We start from the raw sequence: 14,410 nt of genomic DNA on the forward strand, positions 1-14,410 counted from the left end.
GTGTGTGTCTTGTGTGTCTGTGTGTGTTTGGGTGGTTGCTCATGATGGATGTATGAGGGGTGCACCCGCCACAGAATACATGTGGAGAACTCTGAATTGTTTTCTTCCGTCTTTATGTGGGTCTCAAGGATTGAACTCAGGCTGCCAGGCTTGTGCAGTAAGCAACTTTAGCCACTGGGCTATCCTGCCATCTCTCTGTTGTTCTCCTCCCTTTGCTCCCTGGTACTCAGACAGAAACCATGCTGGTGAGATGGGTTGGCCATAACAACATTAGTTGTCACACCTGATGACTTAAGTTCAGTCCCTCCCTGGATCCACTCAGTCAGGAAGATCCGAACCCTGCAAGTTGTCTTCTAACCTGCCACATGTGTGTCGTGACCCATATGCCCCCCCACACAAATAGAAACCATGTGACAGTGGTTGGAAGTGTATAATCAATTTCATCATGTATATGTAATATAACTGAAAACTATGTTCAAACCAGGCTGTGCCCACACACAAATGCAACATTGGTGATCTGTTCAATAACCTCCCTTGGTCATCCTAATGTCTAGAACAGCTTTGTACAGTAATACAGGGGGTTAGGCCTTGAAATCATCAGGTCTAATTGCCCATATCTGAATAGCTTCATGGTAGCCATGCCCACTACTGAGTTGCCAATGCTTATGATCATAATAGTGTTATTATTGAGAATAATATTGTTATTAACTGTAATCAACTGTTATTGTTGAGAATAAGGAAAATCATAATAAAATACCTTTTAAAAACCCTATTATTTAAGCAGGTAGCTTCAATCATACTCCTTTTCTGTTTACCGCCTTGATCAGTTTGTTTATTTATCACTCTGTTTATATATAAACAGAGTCTATTGTTTATAGACTCTGTTTGAGACAGAGTCTATACTACCTTCCAGGGATTTGCTGTGTAGACCAAACTGGTCTTGAACTTGCTTTGCTACTTCTGCCTCTGCTTTTCAGGGGTTAGGGTGACAGGTGAATGACACCATGCCTGACTCACTGCTTCATTTTTAAACAAATAATTATAATCCTCCTATGCTATGCTGGAAGAAAACCAGTTAAATCAGGAGTATTCGCCAGGCAGTGGTGGCGCACGCCTTTAGTCCCAGCACTTGGGAGGCAGAGACAGGTGGATCTCTGTGAGTTCGAGGCTAGCCGGGTCTACAAGAGCTAGTTCCAGGACAGGCTCCAAAGCCACAGAGAAACCCCGTCTCAGGGAAAAAAAAAAAAAAATCAGGAGTTTTCAGGCTGAGAAGTGCCTTAGAGGCAATGTCAGTAAAGAGAGTGAAGACTAGCAAAGGCAGTGATATTTTAAGTGTGTGCTGAGAAACCATCCCCTTGTTAGTAAGGGAGAACCTTCCGTGTAAACTGAGCAACAGCTTTTCAGGTAGAGGGTGTGAACGTAAAGGCTCAGTCTGGCAGAGGAGTCAACAAGGAGGATGTTGAGCAGTGTGAACTGGGTGGGGGGAATGAGATAACTGGGAGATATGGGCTGAGGCCATGAAGATTTAACTCTGATAAGAAACTACAAGTGATCTGTACAAGAGGTCAGACAAACTGCTAATGTTCTATGCACAGAGAACAAGCATAGAAACTCCTGTTCAGTTAGTCTCCTGCCTTAACCAGTAGGAGACGGTAAAGTCTGGGAACGGGAGACTGTCGTGGAGAATGTCATTAGTAGATGGAGTTGAAAGTATTTCATTGCAGACACAGGATTGGTGAGATATGGATGCTTTCACTATTTTGTCCTGCCCAACTTGCTGACTGGAATGTCTGTCCCATGACTGAGTTTTCAGTGCTTTGCATGAATTATATTCTCATCACTTTAGGAGATATAGTGCCTTTGTCTCCGCATTAGAAAGGGGAACTGAAGTGCCTAATATTTAAGTATCTCTTACAAGAACATTGTCTTACTTTTCTTTCTGTTACTGTGTTAAAACTCATTGACCAAAGCAACTTAAAGGAGAAAGGGCCTATTCAAGCTCACATTTCAGGCTACTTTCTGTTGTGGCAGGACAGACAGCTGAGCACATTGCATTCACAGTCAAGGGCAGAGAGGAAGGAAGTAATTTTGTGTGCTAATGCTCAGCCACACTATCCACTTTACACAGTCCAGGAGCCGTGCTCAGGGATTGGTCCTGTCCACAATTAAAATGTCTTCTTTCGGGCTCGAGAGATGGTTCAGTCCTTAAAAGCTAGGCTCACAACCAGCAATGTAAGATGTCTTCTTCCTTCATCAGTTAATTTAAGACAGCCCTCATGGATGTGAGGTTTCTCAAATCCTCAGATGCACAAGTCCCTCACAAAGCTGCAAATTACTTATGCACATCCATCTGTATATCCACTTCTCTAGATAATGCATGTGTCAGGTCTCAAGCTGGTGTTAGGCAAATATCTGCCATGATGTGCTGTTCGGGAGGCAGGGCCAAGGAAATCTGTCTTGTTTTCTTTCAGCAGATACAAGCTCTCCCCAGCACTATTGATCCATGCATGGTTGGTTGAATGCAGTAAGGGTGAAGCGCAGTGACTCGGAGCATCACCTGCGTTTTGTGCTCATATAATTCCACATGCTTCTTCCTCATGCTTGCTTGCCTCTGAATATGCAGTGTTAATGTTATAGCATCTACATCTTGACCAAAGACCTAAGTCAGTGTTACAGCACAGGAACCTGGGTCAAACAGGATTCTTGCCCTGCCTGGCCCCACATAAACCTGAGGTTGACTGCTCACACACACACACACACACACACACACACACACACACGTACCTGTATACATATGAATAGGCACATACACATATACATACATACAAAAAGAGTTTCTTGCTAGACTTACAGAGTTCAGGTTTTAAGGTAGAAGATAGAGATGTAGGAGTTACTGAAAAACTATGGAACCAGGCTGGAGGAAATCACCTCTGACCAAGTATAGATAATGAGAGGTAAAGACTGTTGGCCTTAAGATGGGGCTGTTCCAAAGTTCAGCAGTTCTAGTAGGGAAAGGAAGCAACAGCTTACAAAATGAAGTGACGTGTAAGGTAGACACTAAACCATGAGACCAGTGTCACCCAAAATTTGCCATGTTAATATCAGTAGAATTTTATGCTACTTATTCTACTAAAGGATTTAGCAGGAGTTCTCCAATAACAGCTGATCTCTGTGCACAGATCCAGGTACACCCTGGAGTGCGATCTTCCTGACTAATAACTTATATTCTAAGGGTAGGTGGCTGGTGGGAAGTCTTAACACAGACGTTTGCCTTTTGGGCTCTTTTCAGTCACTCCACCGGTGTAAAGGCATTCAGTAACTGCAGCAAGGAGGATTTCTCCAACTTTATCTCAAGTCAAAACTCCTACTGTCTCCAGAATCAGCCGCAGCTACAGCCATCATACAAGGCGAAAGTTTGTGGGAATGGAAAGTTGGAAGAAGGGGAAGATTGCGACTGCGGAATGGTTAGTGCTGCTTCAGGAGGGTGTGACCCAAACCACAGTATTCAGGAACATCCATACTGTCCCTCTGCCAATTTGCTTCATTCCTCACAGTCATCCTTCTACCAAGGCCTTTGCAAGGGACAGACAGACTCAAGGGTGAACTAATGTCTTGGCATGGTTCACTGATTGGTAGATTATCCATACAAATACATTTGCTTTTTATTCCACCCTTATTTGGTATAGAGTTGACACCTAAAGAAATGGTGCACACTCAGCATGTGCAAGTCGGTGACTTTGACAATCAATGGATACATGCCATATGAAAGCCACCATAGCTAAGTCTGTCAACTGGCATCATCAGCATGCACTTATTTTTATTTTTTATTTTTTATTTCTTAATACAGGATATCTCTGTGTAGCATATGCTGGCCTCAAACTCAAAACAGCTCTCCTGCTCCAGCTTCCTGAGTGCTGGGATTGCAGGCTTGGGCCTGGCTTATGAGCTCTCCATCTCCCTCCTGCCTCTCCTCTCCCTCCACCCCTCACTCTCCTCCCCCTCCCTTCTCTCCTCTCCCTTCTCTCTGTCCTTTCCCCACCCCTATTCCTCATCCCCTCTCCTCCCCTTTCCCTTATCTCCTATTAAGAATTAGGAACAATTTTCAAGTGCTTTGCATGAATATATTTTCTTGCAACAGTATGAGTAATTCCCTTATCTACATACTGGAAAGCAAGCACTGAAATTCATATTAAGTACATCTTACAAGGGTTTTGTCTTAATTTCATGTCTGTTCCTGAGATACAATATCCTGACAAAAGCCACTTAGGGGAGAAAGGGTAAGTTCAAATAAACTCTTTGTCCTCAACCCTCAGAGAGTGGAAAGATTCTCAATCCATGCCATGCAATATCTTTCCTGTCTCTTCTGTAAGAATTAGGGTGCCACCTCTTAGCACACTGAAAATGTACGATACAGTCTGTTAACTACAGTCACACTACTGAGCACTAGACCTGCAGAACAGTCATTGTACTTATCTGCATGTCACATCCCTGGACCACTGTGTCTCCATCCCTCCCTTCCATGCCTCTTCCATTCTAATTTCTCAAACAAGCCATTTTAAAGGTCATTAAGTCCCGTCTTTGAGTGGAAGGAAGTCCTTCTCTTCCTCTTGGGCACTCTTGTCTAGCCTTTGCCTCAAACTCATTGCCGTGAAGTAGAAAATATGGGTGACACATTTGGAATTTGGTCATGGAATCATATTGGCCTTTTACCAATATTTAATTACCAATTTAAATTCAATATTTAATTCAAAACTTTTTGAAATATACCTATAACCACAGGGAGATTTTTCCAAACCAAATAAATATCAAAACTTGAGTTTAGAGGGAAGAGGAAAAATAGAGCAAAGCTAAACAAGATAAACTAGATAGATAAAGTGAAAGGCAAGCAAGCTGCTGTCACACCTGCTGAGAGTACTGTGTCCTTGGGGAACCGGGAAGCAAGTGTTCAGGATTCTCTGTGTATTGGCTGAGGTCACTGGTATGTGCCCTTCCCAATAGAAAACTTGTATCTCTGATGCTTAAATATGTCCCGTTTCCTCTCCTGTTGTTATAATAATATACACTGACAAAGCAACTTATAAGAGAAGGGTTTATTTTCAAATTGTAGTCCATCACTGCAGGGAAGTCAAGACAGCACGAACCTGGTGAAGCTGGACACATCCACAGGGAATGATTGCTTACAAGTTTACCTGTGCAGTACAGGACCCAAACCTATGGGATGATGCCACCCACAATGAACACAGCCTCCCACGACTGATGTGATCAAGACAGACATTCCTCTACAGATATGCTTGCAGGCCAACCTGACCTAGGCAATCCTTCACTGACACTTTCTCTTCCCCACAATAATGTGTTTTTAAGAAATTATTGCCCATCATCCTAGAGTTTTTTTGTTTGGTTTGGCTTAAATGGAAACACATTGAAACTTCCCACTCAAATTTAACTACAATGTGTCTTAGTGTCATTGCATGTTATCTAGTTGAGTTCTAACACTATGATATTCCCTTCCCTGTAGGAGTCCATGTAGTGAGCAACAGCAATAACATTCACTGGGCAGACCAGCTGTTTGAAACACAGAAACATTCCTGTGCCCTAATGAGAATCTTACTGGAAGTCATTCTAAGACTACCGATCTCCACAGCTGACTCTTACCTACTTAATGAATGTTTTCCCAATTTACCATTTCAAATCCCTGGGGATTAAAAGTGTGTGTGTGTGTGTGTGTGTGTGTGTGTGTGTGTGTGTTCTGAAAATGACCTCTCCTTTCTTATGTTTACTTACTAACCCTAATAGCCAAAGCTATTAAAGCAGATTCATAGAGCATAAAATAGAAGTAAATGATACAAAAATAACAACCAGTCAAGTTCAGATACTACTTCATTTTCTAGACCTTCTTAAAATTAAAATTGAAATAAACTGCCAAATGTGGTAGTTTTTCCTACAATCCTAGTACTCTAGGAGGCAAGATGGAAGCAGAAATACCAGGCATTCAAGGCCAGCTTTAACTGAATGCCATTGAGGCCAGCATAGACTAATGAGACTAAGTCTCAAAATTAAAAAATGATGGGTCATAAATTTTGACTCTTTGCTGCTCTTCAGTGTTCCTAAATGCAGTTCCCATCATCCACACAATGACTCACAAAATCATCTGTAATTCCAGCTCCAGGGATCTGACGCCCTCTCTGGCCTCTGGAGGCACCTACACTCATGCATTACATGTATAGGCACATGCACTCTCTTGTGTGAACACACAGAAAACACACAGACATTCCTAGAGTATTTTTAAAAAGAAGAAGTCTTTAAACTGTTATTGAGACATACATTATTGAGACTCAAACTTTTCACATAAGACCCAACCATAGATAGCTTCTGTCCATCTTATATCTTATATTTACTTGGCCTTTTGTCTACAAGAGCCAGAGACTGCCTCATTGACTCTGCTGCGATGGACCCTATGGAATCAGAGGATTATATTCCCAACACAGCACATCCTGTCCTAGGAATAGAAACAACTAGGGTGTAGCACTTAGCAGGAGTTAGTCAGTGTCTGTGGGATAGGAAGAAGTAACTCAGTTTCTTTTTTGTTTGCCAATACAAAAGGCAAGCATCTGTCTGCAGGCTCTATAGTATGCCGCCATTAAAATGTCTGCCCAGCGGGAATGGATGCAGGGAGACTCTTCAGGCTGTGATTTACCTTTCAGAGCTGTAACAACCCTTCCTGCTGTGATCCTGACACCTGCCAGCTGACAACCGGTTCAGGGTGTGCTGAGGGACCGTGCTGTGATTTGAACTGTCAAGTAAGAGTCTTTTCTTTCTTTTTACTTTTTTTTTTTTTAAGATTTTTTATGTGTATGGGTGTTTTGTCTGAGTACCATGTGCCTCCCACAGAGGCCAGAAGAGAGCATAGGGTCCCCTGAGACTGGATAACAGATGGTTGTAAGCTGTGGTGTGAGTGCTGGGCCCTGAACTTGGGTTCTCTGGACAGACACTGCTCTTCACCATAACCACTGAGCCATCTCTTCAGACCCGAGCAGAGTGTTGACATTTATATTCTTTTTTTTTCTTTTGCACTTGTCAGTTGGTTTGTTTTCGTATCACTCGTATTACTATATTTTCCTTTTCAAGATTAATTTGTAATTTCTTTTTTCCAAATTTACTTTATTTTTTTTTTTCTTCTTCTCTCAAGCAATACACCCTGACCACGGTTTCCGCTCCTCCACTCCTTCCAGTCCCCTATCCAGCACACACACACACACACACACACACACACACACACACACACCACACACACACACACTCCCCTGCCACCCAGCCCCACTCCTCCATTTCCCTTCAGAAAAGAGCAGGCCTCCTAGGGATATCAACCAAATATGGCATAGCAAGACACAAAAGACCAGGCACACACCCTCATATCAAGACTGGGCAAGGCAACCCAGTAGAAAAAGGGTCCCAAGAGCACACAAGCACAGACATACTCCACTGTTAGGAGTCCCAAAAAACCATTAATTTAACAACCAAAACGTGTGTGCAAAGCCTAGTGCAGACCCATGCAGGCTCCGTGCTTGCCGCTTCAGTCTCTGCCAGCCTGCATGAGCCATGCTTGACTGAGCCCCTGCTGATTCTGTGGGCCATGTTCTCCTGGTGCCCTCAACCCCTCTGGCTCCTACCTTCTCCTCCTCTTCAAGACCCCCTCCCCAAGCTCCAAGGGGAGGGACACCGAGGAGGTCTCCAGACATTTCTATCCTTAAGAAAATCATTTTAAATCTTTCATTCCATTGTACACATTTTCCACCAGAAATGTCAGAGTTTTATCAACAAAATCTTTCAACCACAAACAAGTATTTTTCTTTTGCATTTCTATAATATCCCAAACATTCATTCCTTAAGAATTAAAACAAGAATGTATGGGTTGTATGAGATACCTGAAACAGAAATAGTGTTCCTATTACGTTATAGTTTAAATGTGCTACAAGCAGCACATAATTTAACAGTGTGTTTTTTAATTATTTTAAATTTCATATATGTACAATATGTTTAGATCACTTCCCCCTCCTCCCTCCAAGTCCTCCCGCAAGCATTCCACTCTCTAATTCATGACTTCTTTTTATTTAATTATTGTTGGTATGTATATATTTACATGCAAATGCATAAATACATACATTCAGTATGCTGACTTCATTTACTGTTGTTTGTATAGATATTGTCAGGGTTAACCACTTGGCTTTGAATAATCAGTTAGGTGACTCATCCCTGGAGGGATGGAGTCTTCCCTCTCTCAGTGGTCATGAATTGCCTTCATCTCGGGTGAGGCCCTAATAGATCACCTATCTGTGCTGGTGTGTCAGTAAGAGCATTTATTTCTCCATGACCCAGGAGTTTCTAGAGTGCCTCTCAGCTGGGCGGTGGTGCATGCCTTTAATCTCAGCACTTGGGAGGCTAAGACAGGCAGATCTCTGTGAGTTCGAGGCCAGCCTGGTCTACAGATCCAGTTCCAAGACAGGCTCCAAAACAATACAGAGAAACCCTGTCTCAAAAAACAAAACAAAACTTTATTCATGTGATTCACTTTACCCATCAGGTAAAGGCAAAAGGGGAAGTATGCAGGATTTCCCGTGGGGACTGTGATGTCACAGAGTATTGCAACGGCACCTCTGCAACATGTGAGGAAGACTTCTATGTTCACAATGGGCACCCATGTCAGACACAGTGGATCTGTGTTGAAGGCTTGTGTAAGAACGGAGCAGAACAGTGCCGTAATGTATTTGGCATGGGTAGGTACTTTGATCACAAATTTCTCTGGTTTTTGTTTGGTTGGTTGGTTAATTTTTTTTTTTTTTGTTCTGTTGCTGCTGTTTTTCTGCCAACAATAATATGGTGTGTGTGTGTGTGTGTGTGTGTGTGTGTGTGTGTGTGGTGTATTTGTGCAGGTTTGTGTGTGCCACGGAACACATATGAAGGTCAGAAAACAACTTTTAGGATCTCGTTCCCTCTCCCCTCAGTTGGTTCTGGGGATTAAAATCAAGTCAAATCAAGTGGCAAACACTTCTAACTGCTGAGCCCTCGTGTTGGTCCAACTGTGAACTTATTGTTTAGTGTTCTCTGAGTTTCTTGGAACAATGAACTAAGTGTTACATTATCACATAGACCTCAAAAATCAAACATATGCTTATATCTGTTCACCTAGAATTACTTGCATTTCTATTTTTGGTACTTTTGGGGATCTGATTTATTTTTATTTTATGTGCATGGGTGTTGGGAATCAAACCTCAACCTCTGAAAGAGAAGTCAGAATTCTTAACCATCTCTCCACCCCATTTATTTCTGGTACTTATTTTTCTCGTAGAGTGCATCCTTGGGGATATTTTTTTCCATGTATACATCAAGGCGCTTGCACTGTTATTTTAATGCAGCTAGCTGTCTTCGTTCTGTTTATTCCTGGGTGAAATTGCAGAAGCATACCTTTAGTCAGAAGTTGCTGTCCAGCCTTCGCTCCTCCACAGATGATGTTGAAAAGACCTGTCTGAGCTGTGCAGGTTTCAGATGCTGCTGCCTATGTTTTCACTCAGCTAGGCCTAAAAGGAGAGGCCAGTTGTCTAGATTCATTCTCTATTTGTTGACAATTGATATTCATTGGACTTGGGTTAGCATTTGGAGAAGGTTGTTTCCATCTGTCAAACCCATGGGTGTCCAGGGTTTTCAGTTTTGTTCTTTGATGCATACACAGGCAGTTGTGAAACCATGATGCTTCCAAAGCCATCTCTCTACATGCTGATCTCCTATGTTGCCCAGGTTTACTTGGGAAGAATCTGGAAGGGAGTCAATTGGGTATGCAGAGTCTAATACTGTCCCTGTTTAAAACACTCAGGTTCTGCCTGCTTTCTGGTCCATAAGCAACAGTTTGCTGCCCTAACCAGGCTCAAAATCTACACTTCTTACCCACAACAAACTTAGCAAATGATTTCTGAGACAAACTAAACCACTCACTTTGGGTTCGCTGGCATCTCTAGGCAACTTAACCGAGCAACTAGTGACAATGCAGTTGTCACTAGGCAATGCAGTTGTCAAGTCCCAGTCAGAGGTTTCAACAAGAGTAGAATAGATGGGGGTTGAAAACAGAAACTGTTCTCTAGGTAGTTTGTGTCTTAGGATAATTGAAGCATTTATGGGGGGAAAATCCCACCTTTATTCACCAGTAAGTCAATTGTTAAAACAAACAAACAAAACTGGCTTTCTTGTTTATAGGTATGGGGTCATTAGCATTACATATTAGGTTCTATGCAGGATACATCAAGTTGGGAGTATTTGACTGAAATGGTTTTGTACCAATGTCCATATGCCTTTTATTTTGTGTTTGTATTTTGCACAGTATATTTTGAACCATCTCAGAACTTTGAAAGTGTTCATTACCTAGTTTAATGCAAAAGATTAAACATTAGACATAATAACACTTTTCTGTTTACCTTCCAGATGCAGACTTTGGTACAAATGAATGCTACAATGAGCTGAATTCCAAAACTGACATAACTGGGAACTGTGGTATCAGCCCTTCGGGGTACACGGCCTGCGCACCTAAGTATGCCTTAAGAAACGTGACCAGACTCTGTCACCTTACCCCTGACAATGTCACAGTTACTTTCATATGGAAGCAAAGTAATACCTGACCATGAATCCTGGCAGGTTTATCCAGTGACAGATGTCAGGGATGCAGAAAGAGGCTCCCTGCCATTTCCCACACATCTGGGTTGTTGTCCTGGTTGAACTAACTTGGCTGGGCCTGAATTGTTCTCTATCTTTTGCCACTCTATGTTTTATTTTTATGAAGGTCCATTTATCAATCATAAGTATTCAGTTTTTTAAAATTTTGTATGCTTTCTTCTTAATTTTACAAAGAATGGACACGTGGCATACTTATGTAACTTTAGCACTAGGGAGCAGTGACAAGTGACAAGTGGACCCCAGGGACTCCCTAAGTAGCCCTGTTTCACAAAACAAGGTGGAGAGGGATAAAGACACACATGCACACAGGCAGTTCAACCATCATATACACATTCACACACACACACACACACACACACACACACACACACACGGACAGTCTTCTTTGTACATTTCTGTTTATTCGTTTTATAAGTGTGAATGTTTTGCCTGCATATATGTCTGAGTACCACTTGCAATGCCTGATGCCTGGGGAGGCTAGAACAGAGGTCACCATTGTGAGCTACCCATGTGGGTGCTGGGAATCAAACTTGGGTCCTCTAGAAGAGCAGCTAGTGATCCTAACAATTAATTGATCCATCTCTGCAGCCCCAAGAATGGACATTCTTTATAGAGTTAAAAGTAAATAAAGTACAGCAAAGAAAAACATTAATGAAGAACCTGTAAGGCCATGACCAGAGTCTCACCAGTACTTAAACGCATGTGTTCCTGACATATGATGGCATGTGGCAGTGAGCTATAGACACACCTCAGGGCTGCCTACAAGCACCTGAGTTTTGGCACCCTAGAGACTTCCCAAGGATCTGGGCTTGTGGGTTTTTCTCTTTTGTTTGAAAGGGTGTCATGAAGAAGACATGACCTCACACCTAAGTATGCCTTAAGAAATGTGACCAGACTCTATCACCTTACCCCTGACAATATCACAGTTACTTTCATATGGAAGCAAAGTAACACCTGACCATGAATCCTGACATGTTTAATCCAGTGACAGATGTCAGGGATGCAGAAAGAGGCTCCCTGCCATTTCCCACACATCTGGGCTGTTGTCCCAGTTGAACCAATCTGGCTGGGCGTGATTTTTTCTCTATCCTTTGCCACTCTGTGTTTTATTTCTTTATGAGAAGATGGTTGCTGGGGGAAAAAAAAGGATGCTTTTACAAAGTGAGGTGATTCCACGTCTGTGTGTTTTAATAAACCCTACATGTGAAGAGGGAACATTAAAGTGGTTGGCAGAGAAGCAACGGTCTGTCACACTAGCTGAGTGGTGAAATAATTGTTCAAAGTGTGGCTTAGACATTATGCATGCTGTGTGTATATGTGGTGTGTGTGTGTGTGTGTTGTGTGTTGTGTGCACACAAAATTTGCTGAAGTCTCCAGTGTTTGGTCTCTATCTTTTGTGGTTACAGGTTTGCTCCGTAGACCTGTGTCTCGCCATGCTTTCTCTCATAGTTGTGCTTCTTCCTAAAGAATGTAACCTAGATCCTTTGAGTGACTCCCTTAAGTTTTTGGTGTCCATTGCCTCGCTGAGATTGCTGGTCTCAAAGGGATACAGGTTGAGAAATTTCTATACTGTGCACCAAAGCATGAAAGGCTTCTCCAGTATCAGGGTTACTGGTTTTCATGGCCAACTTGTGGAGATATATTATTTATGATTTATGAAAGCTTGACTGAGAATTCAGAAAGCAAAGCCAGCCTCAAACTATAGAGCTGAAGGTGATGATACACACCTTTAATCCCAGTAGCCAGAAGTTGGGTGGTGGTTGTGCACACCTTTAATCCTAGGACTCAGAATTAAGAGGTAGATGGATGTCTATGAGTCTAAGGCCACCCAGATCTACACAAGATTGGTCCAGTCCTAAAGAGAAACAGCTCACACAAAGATGATCTCAGCACCTGGGATCAGATGCCTTAAATCCCAGCACTAGAAGGGTATAAAAGATAGGAGCAGGGTCTTCAGTAGTCAGTACCAGAGATTCATTCTCCAGCCACACTGAGGATAGGAAGGCATTGAAGCCTCCGGAGTCTTCAGCCATGGTGAGGAGAGATTACAGTCTGAGGTTTGGTGGAGCCAGGATGGCCTTTCATTCTGAGATAGAGTAAGAGCTAGTGACCAGCTGCTTTGCTTTTTTGGTCTTCAGCTTGAAGCTTGAACCCCAATATTTGTCTCTGGGTCTTTTAATTATCGTGCAACACCAGCCCTTTTCCAGGCTAAGAGTGAAGAGCAGTGCCCCTGACAGTCTCTCACTTCCCTTTGCTGAGTCTGCAATTCTTCTTATGGATAAGTGTGCGTCCTTTTACTGTGCAAGGTCTTGGTCTCCTCACACATGGAAGCCAGTTAGTCCAGAGGAAAAGAGGTGGTAGAAGATGACATGCTAGTTGACTGGAGGGTGGAGGGAAAGTGTCTTCAACGACCATCTTGCCAGGCAGTTGTTATGAAAACCATTTATATAGGAGATGACTTCCCTCACTGACGAGTGTTCTCTGTTTGTAGAGCAGGAAGATGGCTTACTTCTTTTGCCTTGTTGACCAGACCATTTCATAGTTCTGTGGTCTACATTCTTGTTTGTCTGACCAACAGTCTTCATTTTTATCATGCTTATTGTTGCATTGTGCTTATGCTTTTCGCTGGGTTCTTTGGCACCACCATTAGGGTGTACATGCATTTATTATTTTATTGTAATAGTATGCACGCTATATGATGCTTTTTGGATGTGGATGTCAGTAGTTTATCAGTTGTCAAACCAAAAAGGGAACCCAATCAGGCTGGTGAGGAGGCCAATTGCTCATTCTTAAAAGTTAGAATATGCTTGGATTTTATTGTGTTTAAGGATAAAACACAGGCGAAAAATCACAAATGGTAATCTAGCTAACTGAAGAGTTCATAATCAATTTGTTCATTATTGTTAACAATCCAGGGAGGAACCTTTGTGTGTTGTTCAAAATTAGTTGCCATCTGCAATGTTTAATTTAAATCTGTTTGTTTTTGAAATTGTATTAAAATATTTCTCTATTAAAATAATGGCTTTCATTTATCTGTAAATTATAGTAACCGGAAGTGTGGGAAATTAATATGTAAATACAGAAGTGAAAATTTACTTAAAATGAGATATGCCACTGTAATTTATGCCAATATAAGTGGAGAAATCTGTGTTTCCCTGGAGTTTAACCCTGGTTATAAAGACAACCAGAGTATGTGGGTGGAGGACGGAACTGTCTGCGACTCCAACAAGGTAGGTAACCTCTCCCAGTACCCCCAGTGTTGTGTAGTGCGACCTCTCCCCAGTAACCTCTCAGGGTTGTGTAGTATGATCTCCCCCCTGTATTCCCAGTGTAGTATGATCTCTCCCAAGTAACTCCACAGTTCTAAGTCTATATTAATACATATGCCGGGTAACGTGCTCTTTCAAAATGTAAGCATGCAATCAACAATGAATTTTGGAAAATAAGATCAAAACTCGAAATAAAATAGAATAAAGCCATTGATCCTGCACAGCTGCTGCTGCTGCTATCGATATATTCTTGGCTGCTTTGTGCTTTTTTGTGGAAGTCACACAAATTTCCAGAAGAGATAATCATGTGGTTCACCCACTGCACGCTGTTCCATTTTCAGGATGCTACAACAGAGAGCTCTTCTGCTATGATGAATGATCTTTTGGTATAATTATCCTTAAATAATGTCAAAAATAATATTTCA

The 14,410-nt window shown here is 42.1% G+C and overlaps 1 protein-coding gene across 1 annotated transcript in view; it reads left to right on the forward strand.

Moving 5' to 3' along the window:
* Adam2 (ADAM metallopeptidase domain 2) overlaps window positions 1–14,410 on the forward strand; it is a 53,191-nt gene that overhangs the window by 21,520 nt on the left and 17,261 nt on the right. Inside the window, exons 12-16 of the mRNA XM_051195499.1 lie at window positions 3,290–3,464; window positions 6,702–6,797; window positions 8,579–8,771; window positions 10,468–10,573; window positions 13,763–13,946. Coding sequence (XP_051051456.1) covers window positions 3,290–3,464; window positions 6,702–6,797; window positions 8,579–8,771; window positions 10,468–10,573; window positions 13,763–13,946 — 754 coding nt within the window. The remainder of the gene's footprint in view (window positions 1–3,289; window positions 3,465–6,701; window positions 6,798–8,578; window positions 8,772–10,467; window positions 10,574–13,762; window positions 13,947–14,410) is intronic.

Source organism: Phodopus roborovskii, unplaced genomic scaffold (assembly GCF_943737965.1).
Source record: "Phodopus roborovskii unplaced genomic scaffold, PHOROB, whole genome shotgun sequence".
Lineage (NCBI taxonomy): Eukaryota > Metazoa > Chordata > Mammalia > Rodentia > Cricetidae > Phodopus > Phodopus roborovskii.